The 19423-nt window shown below is 41.3% G+C and overlaps 1 protein-coding gene across 2 annotated transcripts in view; it reads left to right on the plus strand.

Annotated features, from left to right (window-relative positions):
• Positions 1–19423, plus strand: part of NYAP2 (neuronal tyrosine-phosphorylated phosphoinositide-3-kinase adaptor 2) — a 138745-nt gene that overhangs the window by 67487 nt on the left and 51835 nt on the right. For both annotated transcript variants that reach the window (XM_032480374.1, XM_032480375.1), the window contains one exon: positions 7220–7429. In XM_032480374.1, coding sequence (XP_032336265.1) covers positions 7220–7429 — 210 coding nt within the window. The remainder of the gene's footprint in view (positions 1–7219; positions 7430–19423) is intronic.

Consider the following 19423-nt stretch of genomic DNA (forward strand, 5'->3'; position numbering starts at 1 on the left):
GCATGAGCTGTGGTCCCTATATTGCCAGGAAAAATTAAGTCCATATTTTGTAACCAAGGGATCCTTATGTGAGAGTGTGAAATGTTGAGATCAACAGCAGTCACAAACCACAAATACAAAACCCTCTGTCTGAGTCATCCTGTTGCCAAATACAGGTTCATGTGCCTGATGCACCATGAGGCCAAACAAATGGAAACGTTGCAGTTTAGAGCAGAGAGTTTACCGCAGGGCTGAGCAAGCAGGACAGGGCGGCTCATGCCCGAGAAAACCACGAGCTCGCCGAAGGGTTTCAGCAAAGCATATTCGAAGGCCAGATGAGGGGAGTGGGGGCTTGTCTCAGGGTACCTGATCAGCTCGTGCACAACTCTCTGATTGGTTGATGTTTAGGTAACAGGGAGGTCAACACTATCAACCCCCAGGCGCCAGAAGGTCTGAGGGCCATGTGCCCTCCATCACCAAGTAGTTAATTCCTTCCCGGTGGTGGCGGGTTTTTAGCATCTGAAACACTCAGGAAATATACATGAGATACTATTATCTGGGCACTTCAGAGAGGAGCTCCAGCAGAGGGTACTGGGGAGGGGCTGTCCCCTGGAAGGCCCCACAGGGTCCTTCTCCATTACAATCTGAGTCATGTAGATGTTCCTAGAAGCAATTAAATGACAAGGTAAATTAATCCTTTTAAATACTTCAAAAAAAAAAAAAAAGGAGAATGGAATCTTATGTGTCCCCCTCCCCCCACAAAAAAAACCCATGTTACTGGTCATATTTCCAAATAATATTCATTTTCTCAGACATATCACTTGTTATCTGGTCTATCATTAGCAAGTCAATTAGAAACATGTATGGGTTAACAAAAAATTAATTTTGGGTATAGTAATTAACTCATGTTTTCAGTGAAGGTTATTGGTTCATGCCATGACCCGTGAGCTGGTTAGATTGGAGAGGCAGGAGGCAAGGCTATGAGTCATGGTCAAAGATATGGTTACATTCTGGAGCAAAAGCTAATAAGCTCACTGTCCTGCAGGAAGAAGCAGTATTCATCCGCTCATCCTGCTGATTTCCACTGGGGACGCTATCAGATTTTGGTACCAACATGAAGGATGTAGTCATTAGTCTTAAGAAGCTTATGATCTGGTGGGGAGGCTAGACATATAAATCAATAATTACATGATCTTTTTAGTCAAAAAAAAAAAAGAACAAGTTTGGAGAGAGGATAATACTGTCAGTTGTAAGTTGGTGTGGTTCCCCAGACAGCCATATGTAAAGTTCCATCAGTGCAAATTGTTTTCTTTGTCTCTAGAGCTTGAGAGGGATTTTTAGGTCATGGAGATTGATAAGAATCATTATAAGAATGAGTCACTGTTTCACTGTTGAGAGAGCGAATGTTGATGAGGAAAAGTGAATCAAAGATTCTGGGAAAACTCAGTAGCTGGGTGGGCAGCAGAGCTGATGGTGTAAACCATGACACCTGGGGAGCCAAGTGGTTGTGATACAGGAATAAATGTGGGACGAGAGGATGGCTGAGACTCAGGTCTCACTTGAGTCCCTGGGACATGCCCCGCCAAGTGTGGGCCCTTAGCTTTGCACAGAAAAGAATTTAAGAGCGAGCCACAGTTGAGTAAAGGTAGGTTTATTCAGTGAGTCACGTACTTCTAGACAGAGTGCAGACTGTTTAGTTTAAAGTAAAAGTAGTTACTCACTCCATAGACAAAGTAAGGTCTGTCTCACTCAGAAAGGAGAGTGGCCACGGGGTGTGAGGGTTGTAAGTTTTTATGACCTCAGCAACTTCATATGCTAACAAATGGGAGGATTGTTCCAACTACTCTGGGGAAGGGGGCTTGGCTGGGATTCTCAGGAATTGGGCCATCACCCACTTGTTGACCTTTCAAGGTCAGCCTTGGAACTGTCATGGCGCCTGTGGGAGTGCCATTTACCATGTTAATATATTACAGTGAGCATATAATGAAGCTCAGGGTCTACTGGAAGTCACATCATCCTCCATCTTGGGCCTCAAGGCCTACTGGGGAGTTGAATCTCCCGCCATCTTGGTGTTAATTGCTGTGTCATTCCTTGAATGGCTGCACCCTGCCCACTTCCTTCTTGCCTCAGTTGCAGGTGGCCCAGGACAAGGAAGGAGAGAAGATTGAGTTAGAAGCTGGAGAGACAGCTGTAGACTCAGAGGCAGCATAAGCAGGCCGGAGATGGGAGAACTTTGAGAAGGGACTTCAGAGTTAGCAGCGTGAAGTCTGGTGGTTTGGAATCCTGTAGAGAACATTTCGGTCATGAAAAGATGCCTCCTGATCTTTTGTCCTTATTCTTCTTTAACTTAAACAGCGTAAGATGTCTAAGACAATGATAAGCAAAACACACAATCTGAAAGGCAAATGTAATGCAATTATATGTTTTTTTTTTTTCTCATAGCAAGATAAGATTTCAATGCGAGAATCAGATTTTAGATCAATAGTCAACACTTGATGAATAGAGGATGAGCAATTTCTGTGTAGTGGGCCCTGTGTCACACACTGGGGCTTAACTGTGAACATCAAAAGAACTTAGATTCCACATAAAAATTTCCCACAGTACCTAAAATTATTCTTGTTCAGGAAAGTTGATGCTACTAAAATCAATTTTATTTTCAACAGGCTTTAAGAAAAAACATTGACATGTGTGAATATGGCTAAGTACATCCTTACTCCTCTGAATAGGTTTCTCTGGGCTTTCAAGAGTTCTTATTGTATGTATTTCTTAGTCTAATTGTCCACTTTCCATGCCTCTTTTCAACAGCTGTTTTGAAGATTTTCATATTTATTTTGATTAGAAAATGCATTTTGTAGGAAGCTGTTCTTGAATATACATGGGAAACCAGGCTTATTCTCCAATAAAATGCTCAATAATACATTTATGATTTTCTTACAGATTTTTCAGCTCTGCCTTCTTTTAAGAGGCAGAAGTTAAGCTACAAGTCTGAGTAGCATGATTTCTTCAAACCTTTGTTCAGGTTTCTCTAAATACACCTGCCAAAATTCACTGAAGACTAACCTCTGGGACTTGAAAACAAAGCAGAAAGAAAGAAAGAAAGAAAAAAAGACTCCTTTTTGTTCCCAAAACTGTATTGGGCTTTTATTTAGTTGAGGTTTGGGACCTGAACAACACTTCCTTGGTTTGTGTATGCAGGTAATTTGAATAAGAACAAAGAAATGAGGTTGGTGGGGGTGCCTTTCATATTTCAAATCTTGTCCAAACTTGCAGGAACAGTTTTGGACCCAGTCTTAAGTTAGAGCCTTTTTTTTTTTTTTTTTTCCCAGTTTGGGTAGTTTCAATTCCAGTGGTAAAAGACACTGGGTGTGTGTGTGTGTGTGAGAGAGAGAGAGAGAGAGGGAGGGAGAGACAAGCAGACAGACAGAGACAGAGGGAAGGGAAAAGAGAAATGGTAACTGCTTAATGATGGCAGTGGAAGAAACTGTAGAGGTTGATAATCAAGCAAACATCCCAATGGTTCGTTTTAAATCTGGAAGAGAAGGTGGGGTGAAACAGATGGGTCATTAGGCTCTGAGGCTGTGACATGTGGAAGCCAGAGTTACTTTTCTTTGAAACTGTGAATAAACAGCTTGGAAATAGTCTCTGATGTTCTTTTCTGATACTGATTTGATTCCATTTGACTCAGGGCACAGAAAAGCAAGTGTTGGTTAAATTGTCTTGTGGTAATTATTTGCTGGAATGTGTTAGTTTAAAAATATTTTGACTTCTTATATTTGATTTCAGCAAAATGGGACTTCAGCTTATGTACCCAGGGATCCTTCTGAGGGTGTTATTGTGGTATTGCCCTCCCGGCTTAAGTTCTGTCTCATGGACTTGTATTTTTGACATGAATTTGCACAACTGCATAGCATCTTGGAGCTGGAAGGGACCATAGCAATGTGAAAATAAATGAAGACCAAACAAATGAGGGCACATGGGGCTATTTATTCAGACCTTGCTGTAGCCAGGCAGTCAGCCACCATCACTTCCACTTGGCAGGGACTCAAGGCAGGAAGAGTGGGATAGCTTCATACAGTGGGGAGAGAAGGAAGGCTTCATATACACCCCCCAGTGGAGGCTGTTGGCAAAGGGAAACTACAGGCAGCCTGACTAGAAGCAGGGCATTCTATGTCATTGGTTAGAGGAATATTTGACTTTCTCTGGTGCTTGGTCCTGTGTTAAAAAAACAGTGCCAAAACTTAGGGGAGCTGTCAGTGATTAATCACATCCTGGCTGCTTTGGGCCAATTGTTACACAGAATATTGTTTGGCTTCCTGGATTGGTTACTAGAGATAGTGGTCTGAATTCCTGTAAGTCTGACTTATAGATAGTAGGTTGGCTTCCTGGGCTGGCTACTGTGGATAATGGGTTAGAATTCTACTTTAAAAAAATTTTAAATGGAGATACTGGGGATTGAACCCAGGACCTCGTGCATGCTAAGCATGCACTCTGCCACTGATCTACACTCTCCCCTCTAGAATTCTATTTTTATCTGTGATCTGGCAATTTTCCATTCGTATATGTAGTCCCTCAGCGATTACCTAATACAAATGCAGAAAGACTAAATAAATTCATAAAGGACAAATTGCTACAGTTGAAAAAAAAAACTACTTTTGACATGTGTGGCACTGTTTAGTTTTTTAAAGTATTCTAAAATGTAGGATATTATTAGATCCTTCACACTTCGGGAAAATTAGGCAACACTGATATTATCTCCATTTTGTCGTTAAGTAAAATGAAACTCCAGGAGGAGAAACCAGGGGCTCAGCGTCCTGGGTCAGCAGCCATAAGGCCACAATGGCCAGGGCTCCAAGCTGGGCTTCTAAGATCCCTCTCCCAGCTGCTTACTGTATTACAAACTATTCTATCTCTGCCCACAGATTCAAATATTAGGGAACTGAAGTGTGACATGCATCTTATTACACTGCTGAGAGTTGATGAGTGTTTGAACCTACATGCAAAGAAAACAAAATACAGATTCTCTGAACCATTTCTGGCATTTGTTACCATAGTCTTTCTCAGAGATGCTGTATTTGAATTAAACTTTCAAGCTGTGGTGAATTTTACCACTTGTGATTGTTAGAGAATCAGATTTTGGAAAATACCACAGCTCTGTGCCACTTTAAGGCATTAATAACACTTATGGTCCCCTTGTTCTGTTCGGAATATGGCATTTCCTACACAGAGGAGTTGGGAAAACTACTCAATACGTGAATTAATTAAATACCTACTGAGCAATATGCTGAGTGCTGGAGGCACCAAATGGAAATTAAAAAAAAACAAAAACCAAAAAACAAAACTTAGACCCTGCAATTAAAGAACTCAGGGCCCTTTGAGAAGAGCAGATACACAGAAAAATGCTCTAACACAGCGTCAGTGCAGAGATGACCATGTCCCATCCTAGGGTGGGGATTTGCATGGGGGAGGCTTCAGAGCGTACTTAAATTGAGGAACCAGGATGGAGGCAAGGATTCCTCAATCAAAGATGAGGTACAAGGGTATTCAAAGGAGGTGAGATCAGAGAACACAGCTACAGAAAACTGCACTGTTGTTAGAGGTGGAGTGGAGAGGAGGAATCTACCGCCAGTTTATTGATGTTTCTTGAATACAGTGTGCAGGTGGGAAGTAAAAAGTTAGCGAGGCGGGAAGAGAGATGTTAGGGAAACTTGTGGGTCATAAGGAGCTTAGACGTACTTCTGTGGGTAACAGGAGGCTTCTGGAAGGATTTTAGTCAGGGTCACACTATGAACAGATTTTCTTTTTTGTTTGTTTGTTTTTGTCTTTAAACACTTCTCTATGTGCATTAGAGATTGATGATCACATCCATTCCCTGAAATAACACTGTTCTCAACGAAGCAAGCAGGGTTTTATATACATATTTTTTTATATGCATGTGTTTTTAAACATTTCTCTACGTGCATTCCAGAATGGCTGTCACATCGGTTCTCTGAAATAACACGGTTCTGAACATAGCAAGTGGGTATCACTCTTAAGTCATCTTAATTTACTACATGCTTCCATACATGCCTTACAGAATGGTTATGGTGTCTATTTTCCCAAAAAAACAAAACAAAAAAACCCAAAACACTTGATCAGATTTGTATTTGAAAGAGGTCACTTTGACAGTATATGGAGCTTATATTTTGGGGGAGCCAAGGACAGAAGCAAGGAGACAAGTTGCAATAAGTCAAGGGTGATGATGAGAGCTCGAACCAGAATGGTTGAGATAGACATGATATAAAGGGCAACAGAAGGGAGGGCAAGCCATGCAGAAATAGTATCTGTAGAACTTGCAGATTGATGGATTTGAGGAGTAGCCATGAGAGAAACATACAGGTAAGTTTCTAGCTTGGATGGTTGGCAGGTCGGAAGGAACCATTGGTTTAGTAAGACATGGTATCAGTCCAGTATCTGAAATGCTAAATTTGTATGATCCAGGGGGCATCCAGATGGAGTCATCCAGCAGGCAGTTGGGTAACTGAGTCTAACGCTCCGGAGAATGGTACAGGCTTGTGATCACTACTTAGGAGCCAGTTGCCATCAGACAGTTGCTAGTTGAATCCTGGAGGATAGATGTAGAATGAGAAGAAGAGTTATGAGGGTGGAACCCTGGGGACAACCAGCATGTAAGGGACACATGGAGGAGGAGAAGGTGTGACTAACACAGGAGTGGCATAAGATGGAACACACCATCATAGAAGCCAAGAGAATGGAAGATATACATAAGAGAGTCATCAAAGGGGTATCAAATGGCTTAAACATGTCTTCTGAATTTGCCAACTAAAAGACACTGGGCAATTCTAGCAAAAGCAGTTTTAGCAGAGCGGTGGGGCTAAATTCATGTCACAGTGGGTAGCAGAATGAAAGAAAGATGCCGAAGTAGAGAGAACGAGTGTAAAGTCCTCTTTAAGAAGTTTCCTTGAAGATGAGCACAAGGGAAGAGTTACTAAAGGATAGTCGAGATTCATCAGGGCTCTCCACTGTCAAAGAGAGAACTATTTCCCAGGAATATTAACCTGCCCAGCTGAGAAAAATCCATGATCTCTGTCCCTGTTTTATTTAAGTATTGTAATCTCCCACACAGGTCCAAGTTTCCAAAAACATTCTAAAAATATTTTAGAAAGTCATTCTTTAATTTCTTTTAAGGGATCTGGGAAGGATTTGACTTTCGTTAACAGAATATAATTTGGTTAATATGCAGAATCGACAGAGGAGCTGAAAGTCCGAAGCCACAGCACGGAGCCTATACCAAAGTTGGACAGCAAAGAGAGAGGCCACCATGGGGCATCCTCCTCCAGAGAGCCTATCAAAGCTCAGGAATGGGATGGAACACCTGGGCCACCCGTGGTCACAAGCAGAATGGGAAGATGCTCTGTGAGCCCCACCTTGTTAGCAGGAAACCACAGCTCAGGTAAGAAAGATAATGCTCTCCCGGACAGTAAGTCTTCTTGTCTCTAGAAAATGCTTTTATGCAATTATCACTTCGAGAACCGTAACTACAGATATCTCTGTATCTACTCATAGAGACACCATAAGTAGCCCTTCACACAAAAGGAGGTCACAGTGTGTGGTACACTCCAGGGAACATTATTCACATGGAGACAGAGAAGTGAGTGGTACTTTTTGGAGCTGTGCAACACAGCAGCCCTGACAACTCTGACCATCTGCTACTAAATTTCTTCCAAAAAAAAAAAAATCCTAGCGTCTCATCTAAAGCAGTTTTAATGTATAAAGTTGAAGTGATTTAGAGTTCATGCCTCCTTTGATTCAGACTATACAATGGAATAGTACTCAGCCATAAAAAATAAAATAATGTCATTTGCGGCAACATGGATGGACCTGGAGATTGTCATACTAAGTGAAGTAAATCAGAAAGAGAAAGACAAATATCACATAATGTCACTTATATGTGGAATATTTAAAAAATGACACAAATGAATTTATTTGTAAAACAGAGGCAGACTCAAAGACAGAAAACAAAATTGTGATCATCAGAGGGGGAAAGTGAGGAGGGAGAGATAAACTGGGAGTTTGAGATTTGCAGATACTACTATATATAAAATAGATAAACAGCAAGGTCCTACTGTAGAACACAGGGAACTATATTCAATATTTTGTAATAGCCCATAATGGAAAAGAATATAAATATGTATATGTATAACTGAATCACTGTTCTGTACACCAGAAATTAACACAAGATTGTAAACTGACTACATTTCAATAAGAAATAAATTTAAAAAGATTTTAGACAATTGGGAAAATGAATAGAAACTAAAATTGAGGATAAAAGTGTAGCAAAGATCATCTGAAGGCAGTAGAGAGAGTAAATATGAGGCATCTGATGTAATGAGCAAAAATGCAATTTTGCACTGTTGGTAGACAAATGTTATTAAACATCAGTTTTTAAAAAGCAGACTATGTGTGCTTTGAACTGATGAATCTACACGACAGACTCACAGAGAGCTGTCAATTGAGATAAACAGCAAATAATCAAGCAACCTCCTGTAGTTTTCAGGTTTCTATTCCTTAAGAGTGTTAGAGCTTTGAAGAAAAGACCAATCCTTTAATGTTCTTTTCAACTCTGATATTCATCTTGGAAAGCAATTAACGTGAATTTAGCCTGTGGTCTCTCTGACAATCGTGCCTAAGTTAAAACTGGAACAGGATGAATGATCTCTGCACTGGGGAAAGTATGTTTCTAGAACAGTACCCACATGGGGGCAGAGCAATAGCTTCCTCAGACTTAAAGTGTAACCTAAAGCTTTGGTGATGGCACCCATCATGAGCTCAAACAGCATGAGTCAAATCTCAGGGAAGGAATGTGCTGTGAATTTAGCAGAAATTTAAAAATATATTTATGATAATACAGTAGAAATAGCTATAGATACATGAGAAGAAGATATCTGTGCATTTTGTCAAAAAGGAAAAGAATGTAGGGAACAAATAGTATTTTGCGGGGGAAAAAAAGCTACTCTCAAAGAACTTTGACATCATTAGTCACTTGGGAATTATGGTCTATTTTAGGTCTGTTATCAGTATATTGTTAATGGTTATCTAAGTTTGTACCAGTTCTGTCCAAAAATCATGAACAGCATCTGCTCCTGTTGTGACCACAAGCATAATCGTCGAGGGGAGCAGAAGAGAAGAGTTAGGAGAGGAAGTTCCTGGGTCTTCAATGATGTATCTAATCAGTCACAAGATTCCTGGAGCTGCCTACCTCCAGATCCAGTGCTATGGGGCGTTAACAGAGGCCACTATTACTTTAGCTACTGTCAATTGGTACTCTGTGGATGAAAGCATTTCTGTTAATTTCTGATGTGGCAGACTCTCTCTTTCATCTTGCTGGTCATACCTGAGAAACGTCCTCTAGATCAGTCACTGAGTGAAGAGGTTTGGGATTCCCATGAGCTTACAGAGGTCCTTTCTTTCCCTTACATCAAGGGGTCGCTTCCTTATATTTGGAAATGACGTCAAAATTGTATTTGCAAGGATAAATGGGCTGTCACATAGGCAATGGACAGTTACCTGCCCCAAGATGGTTAGGTTTTAAACATTATAGGGTGGATATTTTGTAGTCATTTAACTTTTTTTTCAGATAGGTTTAATGTAGTCCAGTTTTCATCTCAAAAGTTTCAATGATGACTCCAAGTCTTCAAATATGGGTTACTAAGACAAAGGTAAACAACATCTCATGTTGGATAGGAAAGCATGGACTTAAATTTTGACTGTGTTAATTTGGAAGTGCTCTGAGACCTAACTGGGAAGCTAGTGGACAGTTGGGATTCTAGGTCTGGAGCTAGAGATTTAGTGGAAATAGAGACTGAGAATAGGGCCCTTTGGCAGGGCTGGTACCCTAAGACTGCATGATTCTAACCTAGGAGAGCAGGAACCTGAGATGAGACGAAACTGAGCTTGAACCCTGGGGAGTCCAAACATTTCAAGTGTGGGTGGCGGTTACTACAGGATGGTGAATATCATTCCCTGTGCTATAAGTATAAACTTGTTGTTTATCTATTTCATATATAGTAGTTAGTATCAGTAAATCTTGATCTCCCAGTTTATCCTTTCCCACCCTTTTCCCTCTCTAGTAACCATAAGTTTGTTTTCTATGTCTGTGAGTCTGTTTCTGTCTTGTAAATAAGTTCATTTGTGTCTTTTTAAAGATTTCATATATAAGTGATATCATATGGTATTTTTCTTTCTCTTTCTGGCTCATTTCACTTAAAACCCTGTTATTAGACTACATACAGACATGCTTAATAAAGTAAAATAGTATCTATTGTATAAAAAGTGTGGGCAGAGGAAGAAGAACCTGTGATACAAATGGAAATGAAACAATGAGATGATCTACAATTGAAGTTTGATCAAACTCTTAGTACGTTGCATAAAAATGGGTGAACTCTTTGATTCTTTGACATGATTCTTCTAAGGAATTCAGAGTGTAAACAGAATTCATACACTACTTTCACTTTCTCCCACTGCAAACTCCCAGAACATCTCTTTTGGTTTATGTCATCTAAAATCTGCTCCGCCGGGTTTTTAAGCTCTGTTTGTAGAGCAGTAAATTGTCTACTGACCAGAAAAAATAACACACACACTTTAGTTCCTCACATTCCCTTTGCTTATGAGGGAGGTAGATAAATGTGGAAGGAGAAAAAAATTTTTGTTACGTTTTTGATAAAGACATTTTTGTATCCATATTAAAAGAAGTGTGAAATGCAGGGGCAAATGTGGAGTCACATGTATGATGTCTGTGCCAGTTAGGGTTTTTCATGTGAAAGGGAAACAGATCAGCCTGAACACTCAAAAGAGCATCACAAGAACTTGAACTTTCAGAAGTCAGTGCCTCGCAAATATATCACTGCGATTGTATCTCTTGAGACTACCCTTCTACCAATTTTGAGGGAAAAAGGAGAAAAGGAAAAATATTTCTTACATTGGTAGTTTTAATTTTTCTAAAATGAAAGAAACAAAAATGTGCCAGTTCTATACTAGAAAATGCCATGATTCCACTAGCAAAAATGTATAATATTTGAAGTTCACTCAACTTTGGGGTTTTAAACAAATGGTGCACTCCTTAAAGAATTATACTCCTCAGTGAAATGGTCTTCATTCAGAACAGTCAAATAACTACACGAAGAGAGCAGCTTGGACTTGCTTTTTTGGAGCAGAAGAGAATAAGTCAGAGTTTACTTTTTATCCCTTTTCTCTTTATACTTCTTCTTCATTATTGTCTCCTTGACACTTGGCGTGGTGCCACTGGATGAATTCGCTACCAGAAACACTAGAACTGTGATCATTAACCTCCTTGCCTAAACGAGAAGTTACTCGACTCCCCACCTAACCCTGAAGATTCCACTAATTTCACCTTCAGAGCGCGCTCTCTGTGACAGTCACCTCTCTGTCTCTGGTTCTCTCTCTTTCTCTCTGTCTGTCACTAACACACACACATAGACATAGACACACACACACACACATGACACACACCAGCTACTACCAGTCACAGACTATTTGCTTTAACAAAAGTAGTTTAGCTACTTGAAATGCTTGTTCTTAACAGCTCTTTTGAGGAATGGAGGAAGTGCTGAAGTAAAGCAGACGAGCGTGTCAGGAGATCTCCGGTCTAATTAACAGTGCCACTGGTTGCTCTGGTACTTTATTAAAGTCACTGCTGTTTAGTAAATCAGAGATTCCCTGGGGGGTGATTCTTGAAGGTGGTGGAGGACTGGGACCCAAATGCTCGTGAAAATAATGGCAAAGAGTAAAAAGTATACAAGTAAATATAGTATTAACAAAAATGTAGAGTTTAATCACTAAATCAATAAATAAAATTTCCAAGCAGCTTGTATCCAGTTCTGTTATGGTTTCTGGGGGATACACACACAAACACAAACACACACACACAATACAGTATATAACACATAAAACATGGTCTCTGCCACTCAAAGATCTTACTATGCTTCTTTATGACACAAAAATATTGAACATAAATGAATCAGATTATAGCTAAATGTATTTTTTATTACTATCTACTTTTCACTATGCATTTAAAATCATTCAGAGAATAGAAAATTAGTGCAGGCTAGAGAAAGAATGGAAGGTATAATGCGATACATTGAGTCTTAAACCAGGATTCTATCGGGTCTTTAAAAAAATCATTTATTATTATTAATTGAGTAGAAATCTAGAGGGAGAACTTTCTATCTGGGATGAGGAAGGTGAACAAATGCTGAGGCAGACCTCTCCTGACTTGGCCCTACCAGGCGAGCCTGACTATAAACACAATTTTGGAAGTAGACTCAGAAGGCCTTGGGTTAATGCTATAACTGAAATGATCTTAAAAATACCTCAGTTTCTGTGTGTTCAACCCTGTGTGTTTCTGCTCTTCTGCGAAGGTCTACCATGGGGTGCAAACTGAGAAGCATGGTGATAGGCAGGGAACATCAGTGAGTGAATTAGGAGATTGCCTCCTTCAGATCAGACATACATTACATATATAGGAATGGTTTTTGCTCCTACAAAGGAAAATACTTTCCCCATTTTTCTTGAAACTTGAAATTCTTTGGGTTTAAGTCATATATTTCCACATTTTTAGAAGCATAAATACAGGGGACATTTCTGCCTTACAAAGAAAATCTATTGCCAACTGATGAACATCAGGATGGAATTATGGAAATGCAGGTGACCTGGAAAGCACAGGAGCATCTCAAGCGGACAGAGTTGATACTCACTGTGAGACATGCTCACCTCAGTTTCCCAGATTTCATGACTATAATGTGCAATCTCTCAAATTTTAAATAGAGCTCAATTAAAACAAAACAAAACATTGAATCAAAGAATTTGCCTCCTCTGGCTGGAAAAGACATCAAAAATGTCGGTGTGCATTTTCTGGCTTGAAAAATCAATTGATGACCATTATGTGGAGGCATGCATTTGACCCTGAAGCACAGAGAGGTTGGATTATAGCAGAAGCAGCAGGTGTCAGTAGACATCCTGCCCTCCTGGCTTTTATTTTCCAGAAGCTGCATCTCCTTGAGAAGGCTATGCTAAGAATAGGAGCGGGTATTAGAGAGAGACACGTGGCCTGTGATGATCAAGAAGGGAGGGACAATATCTTGACTCTGGAAGAGGAACAGAGACTGGCATTCCATGAATAGTAACGACCAGGGGCTGAATCCTTTCTCAGCCTCCTGGCAAAGAGGCACAGCCTCTGATCCGGAGAGAGGACAGATGGGGTAAAGTTTGCAAGGAATTTCCAGTGAGGCTGGACTTTATGCTTTATGATTTCAAACTCCAGAATATGGAATCTTGTCCTTCAATGGGGTATTGATGCTTGGGAAATAGAGTCCCATGTATTAACCAGTGTGGGCTGAAGGCTAAAAGGGCCATCTTGTACATTCTGATCTGCAGAACGTTTCTGGCTCTTTTCCTGTTCTATTGAAAGGAAGCATTTTCCACCACCATTCATGGATCAGCCATTCATATCCAAGAGGAGTCCTGTGCACACACAAGTTCAGAGAAGTGGGAAATGTATGACTTTAATTTTATTTGAAGAAAGCAAAGAAATATGCCACTTTTAGTACTCCACATTTATAGAATAATACATTTTACACTAATTATAAGTGTATGCATAAATTATAATATAATCTTTGGGCACTGAGGTTTGCACATCCAGAAAGTCCGAATTGAAGTCAAGATTCCGTTTTTTGTTAGTGATGACACTGGTCATGTCCCTTTATCTCTCTGAGCTTCATCCATAAAAAGATAGTGGTATCTAACTCATAGATACTATTGATACCTAACTCATAGATGATAATGGTACTTAACTCAGATACTATTGAGAATTAAAGGTGAGGATTAAGTGAGATAACATATTAACACACTTACCATGGGGTCTGGAACACCATGAATGTTAAATAAACACTTGTTCTGGGTGTGATTCTGATACTTTTGCAGATATCTTTGCAGGAGAGCTGAGAGAATCACTGGTTTGGGGTAATGAAAGAGTAGTGAGTAGTGGCATCTGAACTGGGCCCTAAACTGAGCAGAATTTAGACAGAGAAGGTAGCAGAAGGGTGGCAAAAGGAGTCACGGGTTTTTTTTGCTGGGACGGTGAGATCTCCACCTCCAACGTGGTACTTAGCACACCTACACCCCACACTATGGTTTGTAAGATATTTTCAACTCCAGTTCATATTCTAATCATGCCTTAAAGATTGGAAAGTTTACAGAAATGTTAGAATGTTAGCCAAAGACCTAAGCATAGATCCCTGGGAAGAAGATTTAGAAGAATGGGGGCCATTTTACAGAAGCAGCAGCAAACTGGGATTCAGGAGAGGGAACGGCAATGAAACCCAAGAGTGTAGTCTTTGAAAACTGATTATCATCAGTTGATTTATAAGAAGGATGCTTGCCTCTTGAAATTCTGAAACACATTTACCATACTTTACATAATAATGCTGGAATGACTGACTGACTTTACCCATAAGCCTCCTGGCAACCATAACTCAAAAATACCCATATCCAGGAAGCATCCCCTCTGCACACAAGTTCAGAGAATGAAAAACAGACAAGCAGCATGAATCGGGCAGCAGCACTGGGAATTGCGGAACAGTATTTTTGACAATCATTCCTGCAAACCATAATAAATCAATGTAGTTTTTCTTCTTTTTCAAGTGCAAGTAAACCTTGCTTTCCAAATGTTAATAAATTAATATTTTGTTTATTTGAGCATTTTCCAACAAAGATTTTAGGAGAGTGTAAAGGCCAATTTTGGATCCCCTCAAGTCTGTATTTATGAAATTTGGAGAACGTGTCAGGGGCAGGCTTTAGAACTTGGTTGGTGCATTCATTATACGTGACTATGAAAAGTAAGCTTAACCTCTCGCAGTGTTTCTTTTCTGCTGGGCAGCAGTGAGTGGGCTTTAAAACCACGTTAGCAAGGATGTGGGCATCACAGGAAAATATCGATATCCACTAACGTATACGTCTTTAGTGAATACCCAACTAGACACTCATTCATCTATTCATTCATTCATTCCCTTTGTGTTTACTTAACAAAAATGTATTCAGCATCTCCTCTGTGCCATGCAGGGACTAGGTGCTGGGGGTGCTGGGGGCACAAGGTCGATGTCGTGGACCAGACCCTGACTTCCCAGAGCTCATGGTTTAGCGAGGAAGACAGAGGGCAAAATAACAGATCCTTGTAAATGCTATGAGGAGGAAATGCTGGGCACAATCACATCATTTATCCCCTGTCTAGAAGGAAGGTAATTCAGACAGGCTTCCTGGAGAAAGTGATATTAAATTTGGTGCAAACATGAGCAGGAACAAGGCAAGTAGGAGGGGATGGAGCATTCTCTGCAGCTCATGGAAGTGCGGATGGAAAAGATTTACTTTTAGAACCTGATTAGTATTAAACATTTTAACATGACTACATAATTCCCAAACCCTATCCTCTTCTCCCTCTGCCTTTTTTCATGTGGCTTGGCGCCTTTGGGATGCTTAGTGCAGTAATAGTCCCCTCTCCCTGTAGCCACAGTTTTTGCAAACATGCTTAATAGCTCCTTGTCAAGAGGTAAGATCTATTTCCTACCCCTTAAATCTGGGTTGGCCTTGTGTCTTGCGTTGACCAATAGAATGAGATGGAAGTGACTGTGTGTCAGTTCCAAGCCTCAGCCGCGAGAGGCCACCAACGCTCCCACTCACTTTTTCCAACCCTGACTGCATCATGTAAATGAACTTGAGTTAGCCTGTTGGAGGATGAGATACACACAGAGGAAAGCCACGAGTCCTGGGTCTTCCGCCAGCCAACCCGCAAACCAACGAGGAAGCACAGCATGAAATAGCAGAAGCTTCTCCCTGATTCACAGCCGACCACGGATGCATGAGTGAGCCCAGCGCAGACCAGGAAAACCACTCAGCTGACCCACAGACTCATGAACAAAGCTGAGCGAGAGTCCTTATCAGTCACTAAGTTTGGGTGTCATGTGAAACTATTAACTGATTATAGATGCTGTGGTCTGCTTGAGTTTTGCTGATTTCCCTCAAATGGAAATACTTTATTATTATTATTGTTGTTGTTGTTGTTGTTGTTGTTATATGAGAGAAGCATGCTCATTGAAAAACAAAAGTCAAAGAAAGAGTGAAAACCCATCCTCTGATTTTTTGCTTCACTGTCCCACTTTCCAAAGCATCATTTTTAACTGTCATAGTTTCACCGTTTGGAGCTTGTGTATTCATATTATTACACAACAGGAACACCAAACCAGCCTGGTGGAATTCAGGCCCCCCCTCCGTAATTCAGACTTCGCCGGAGGATACTGACTAACTTCCTGCGTGGCTCCCCATCAGCCTCAGGCAGCTGGGGGCTTCGTGTCTATGACCCTCAAGGCTGTCATTCTGCTCCGTGGGCTCAGGCACCAGAACTCAGCTCCCCGCGTCTGCTCTCCACGCCAGCTCTAATTGGGTGCTGGGTTATTTCCTCAGGGAACACTGGCCGGATCTGGCTGCTAGGTTCTCCTTCCTAATTTCACACTCTCCAGTTTCGCTCTCCCTTTCTGAATTCTAGTGGTGAACACATAACAGAATTCTCACTTGGAGAGTCTTTGGAAAGTAATGGAAGTCATATCCCCAATCGTCCCACTTTTATTTCTCTGCGGAAAACTGTGACTTCTGGCTGCTACAATTTGTGCTCACCAGAGAAATGGTTCTATTTGTGTTTCTCCGGATTCTGATGATACAACTTTGAGAAACAGCCAGAAAAGGAGGCCTTGGTCTTAATCATTTTAAATAGCCAAAGAGTAGCTTATGCAGGGTTTGGATGTAACCCAGCAGGATACAAAATGCAGCAGGTTAGTTAAAAAATGATAGGAGGTAATTCCTCTCGCATTCCAAGGGAAAAAGCTGGACTACAGAAGCAGACCTTGCAAGGGAAGTGATCACAGTGAATGACTGTCCTTAAGTGAGCTCTCTTCTCTAGCCTAGGAGAGGGGGTAGAGGCTGAGAAGCTGGAAACCAGATATTAGTGAGACTTCAAGATAAACTCTGTGTGTGTGTGTGAATGAATGTGTGTGCGTGTGTGTGTGCGCGTGAGGTGGCGGGAGGGGGAGTGAGAAATCCCCATCCGTCGTAGAACAGGGACGAGAAGTGACACTTGTCTCCCCCAGTGAAAAATCAACTCAGGGAGACTTTCACGGGACCCCCTGGACATCTTATTATTTGTTTCTAGTCATTGAAGGGACATCAAAAATAAAAAGTACAGGAGGTTAGCTGAATGGCCTGTGACAACAGAGCAGAAAACTTCATGGCAAGTAACTCTGCAGCCAGGGATGATGGGTTAAGGGTGCATGTTTCCCATGGAGCAGACCAGACCATGGAGAGAAACTCTGGAGGTGGCTTAGGTCGTGTGACTGTCCTGGAGGGGCAAGGACTCTGCTGGACGTGGTTCGGGGGTCCGTCCACAGGATGCCCAGTGGGCAGACAGCCAGGAGACCCCCAGGTGGGAGATGGGCAGTCATGAGGAGCCTTCAGGGTGCACCCGAAAGCACCCCAAGAAGAGAAGATTCACCTGTCCCTCCTTTCTCGCTAGGCCAGAGAGTGAGACACGCCAGCTCCCCACCCCAACCCTCCCTCCTCCTTCCTTGGGCCTCCTGATGGCAGACCTGGTGGGAGCCAAGTTGGGGACAGCAGGGTAGGAACCTTGTCAGGCAAAGAGAGACACTTCACCTCCTCTGTTTGTGAGGAGAGAGGGCCTGAATGGGCCAGGAGAGAGATGTTTCCTTGAAATAAAGTTCAAAATTCTGATTAATGTAAGGAGGTAGGCATTTAAATTATTACTGCAATAAGACTTTTTGTGACTTGAAGAAACCAAAGGATTTTAAAGTCTTTTATGTTCAAATTAATAGTTAAATATGCAAGTTAAAAAAAACCACACACACACAGCAATAGAATCTAACATGATTATAAAATTTGCTCTCAGATGATTGCAAGTTATATTTAGCCTGAATTATGGAATTTAAGTTTATCGTCTTTGTTGATTATCTGTGACCCATTTTAAATGGCTTATATTTACAAACCATGTGTTAGCTTTTAAAATACTGTTACAAGAGGTATTTCATATGATCTTCACACAAAGCCCGTGCATCGGTGGGCTGGTGTTACGATCTGATTATCTAGGTGACCAGGCTGCAGCTCAAAAGGAATCAGTGAAGTGGCTCAGACTCACTGGGAAGTAATGGGTTCAAATAGGATGTCAGGTTTCTGACCCTCAGCACAGCTCTCTTCCCATGACTTAATTAGGTTGAGTTTCTCTATTTCTACCTCCATGTTCAAGAATTCATTCAGGTATTCATCCATTCCTTTATCTTCTATTTCTTTTTCCAATATAAAGTTATCAGGCACTGAGCACGTGCCAGTGGGGGAGATTGCTACTAATCACAAAAGTTAAAAATATAATTACAATCTGTGACAAAAACCACCAAGGAAAATAACACTGCACTGTCTCTTCAGGAGCTTGCTAACCACCTGGGAATTGAGATCTCAGGTGACTTAGGAGAGAGAACAGCCCAGGGGAAGGACCCAGGAGGTGTGATGACCCTGTGACTCAGGGTGGGGCGTGTGTGGGTGTGGCTTGGAGAGGAAACCTGACAAGGGCCAGGCTGAGCCGGCCCTGTCCGTGATTCTCACCTTGAAATGACAGGAAGCCCCTTATGGATTTTAAACTTAGGGATCAGATTTACCAAGTCAGCTAATGCATTATCATCCTAAACCATGGGAAACGGAATTATGAAGACAAATAAGTGGCCGCAAATTACCTGCCTCATGAATTCAGAGAGGTGTCTTCTCCGCTCTCTGACCCGTGAAATTTCCCTCTTCCTGTAACTGAGGGAGAGCTGTTTATACCCGATTGTTTTGCTATATCTAAAAATTAATTCTCCAGCACCTGAGCAATCTTGTCACATGTACTCTTCCCCCTAATAAAAGAGCAACGTGCTGTGTGCTTGTCTGTCCTTGGATCAGCCGTTTACTCGTGCAGCGAACTTGGGAGAACACCTGTCTTGAACAGCACCCCGTAAGGTGAGGACAGGTGACCTCTGCCTTCAAGGAGCCCATGTGGGTCTGCGATGGTGCTTGACTTTTTTTTTGTAACTTTATTTTTATTGAAGTGTAGTTGATTTTCAATGTTAGCTTCAGGTGCACAGCAAAGTGATTCAGTTATACACACACATACATAGAGGGTATCACTGTCCCTGAAAGGACGCTGGACTTTGTTTTCCAGTGGTTTGTAAGGGTTTCTCTAAGCTATTTATATTCTTTTTCTCATCTTTCTTATAGCAAAGTGATAGGTTAAAGCTATGGGGGCACTTTGGAGTCAAGGAATTTGGTGATATTAACTGGTATGTGT

This window comes from Camelus ferus, chromosome 5 (assembly GCF_009834535.1).
Source record: "Camelus ferus isolate YT-003-E chromosome 5, BCGSAC_Cfer_1.0, whole genome shotgun sequence".
NCBI classification, from domain to species: domain Eukaryota; kingdom Metazoa; phylum Chordata; class Mammalia; order Artiodactyla; family Camelidae; genus Camelus; species Camelus ferus.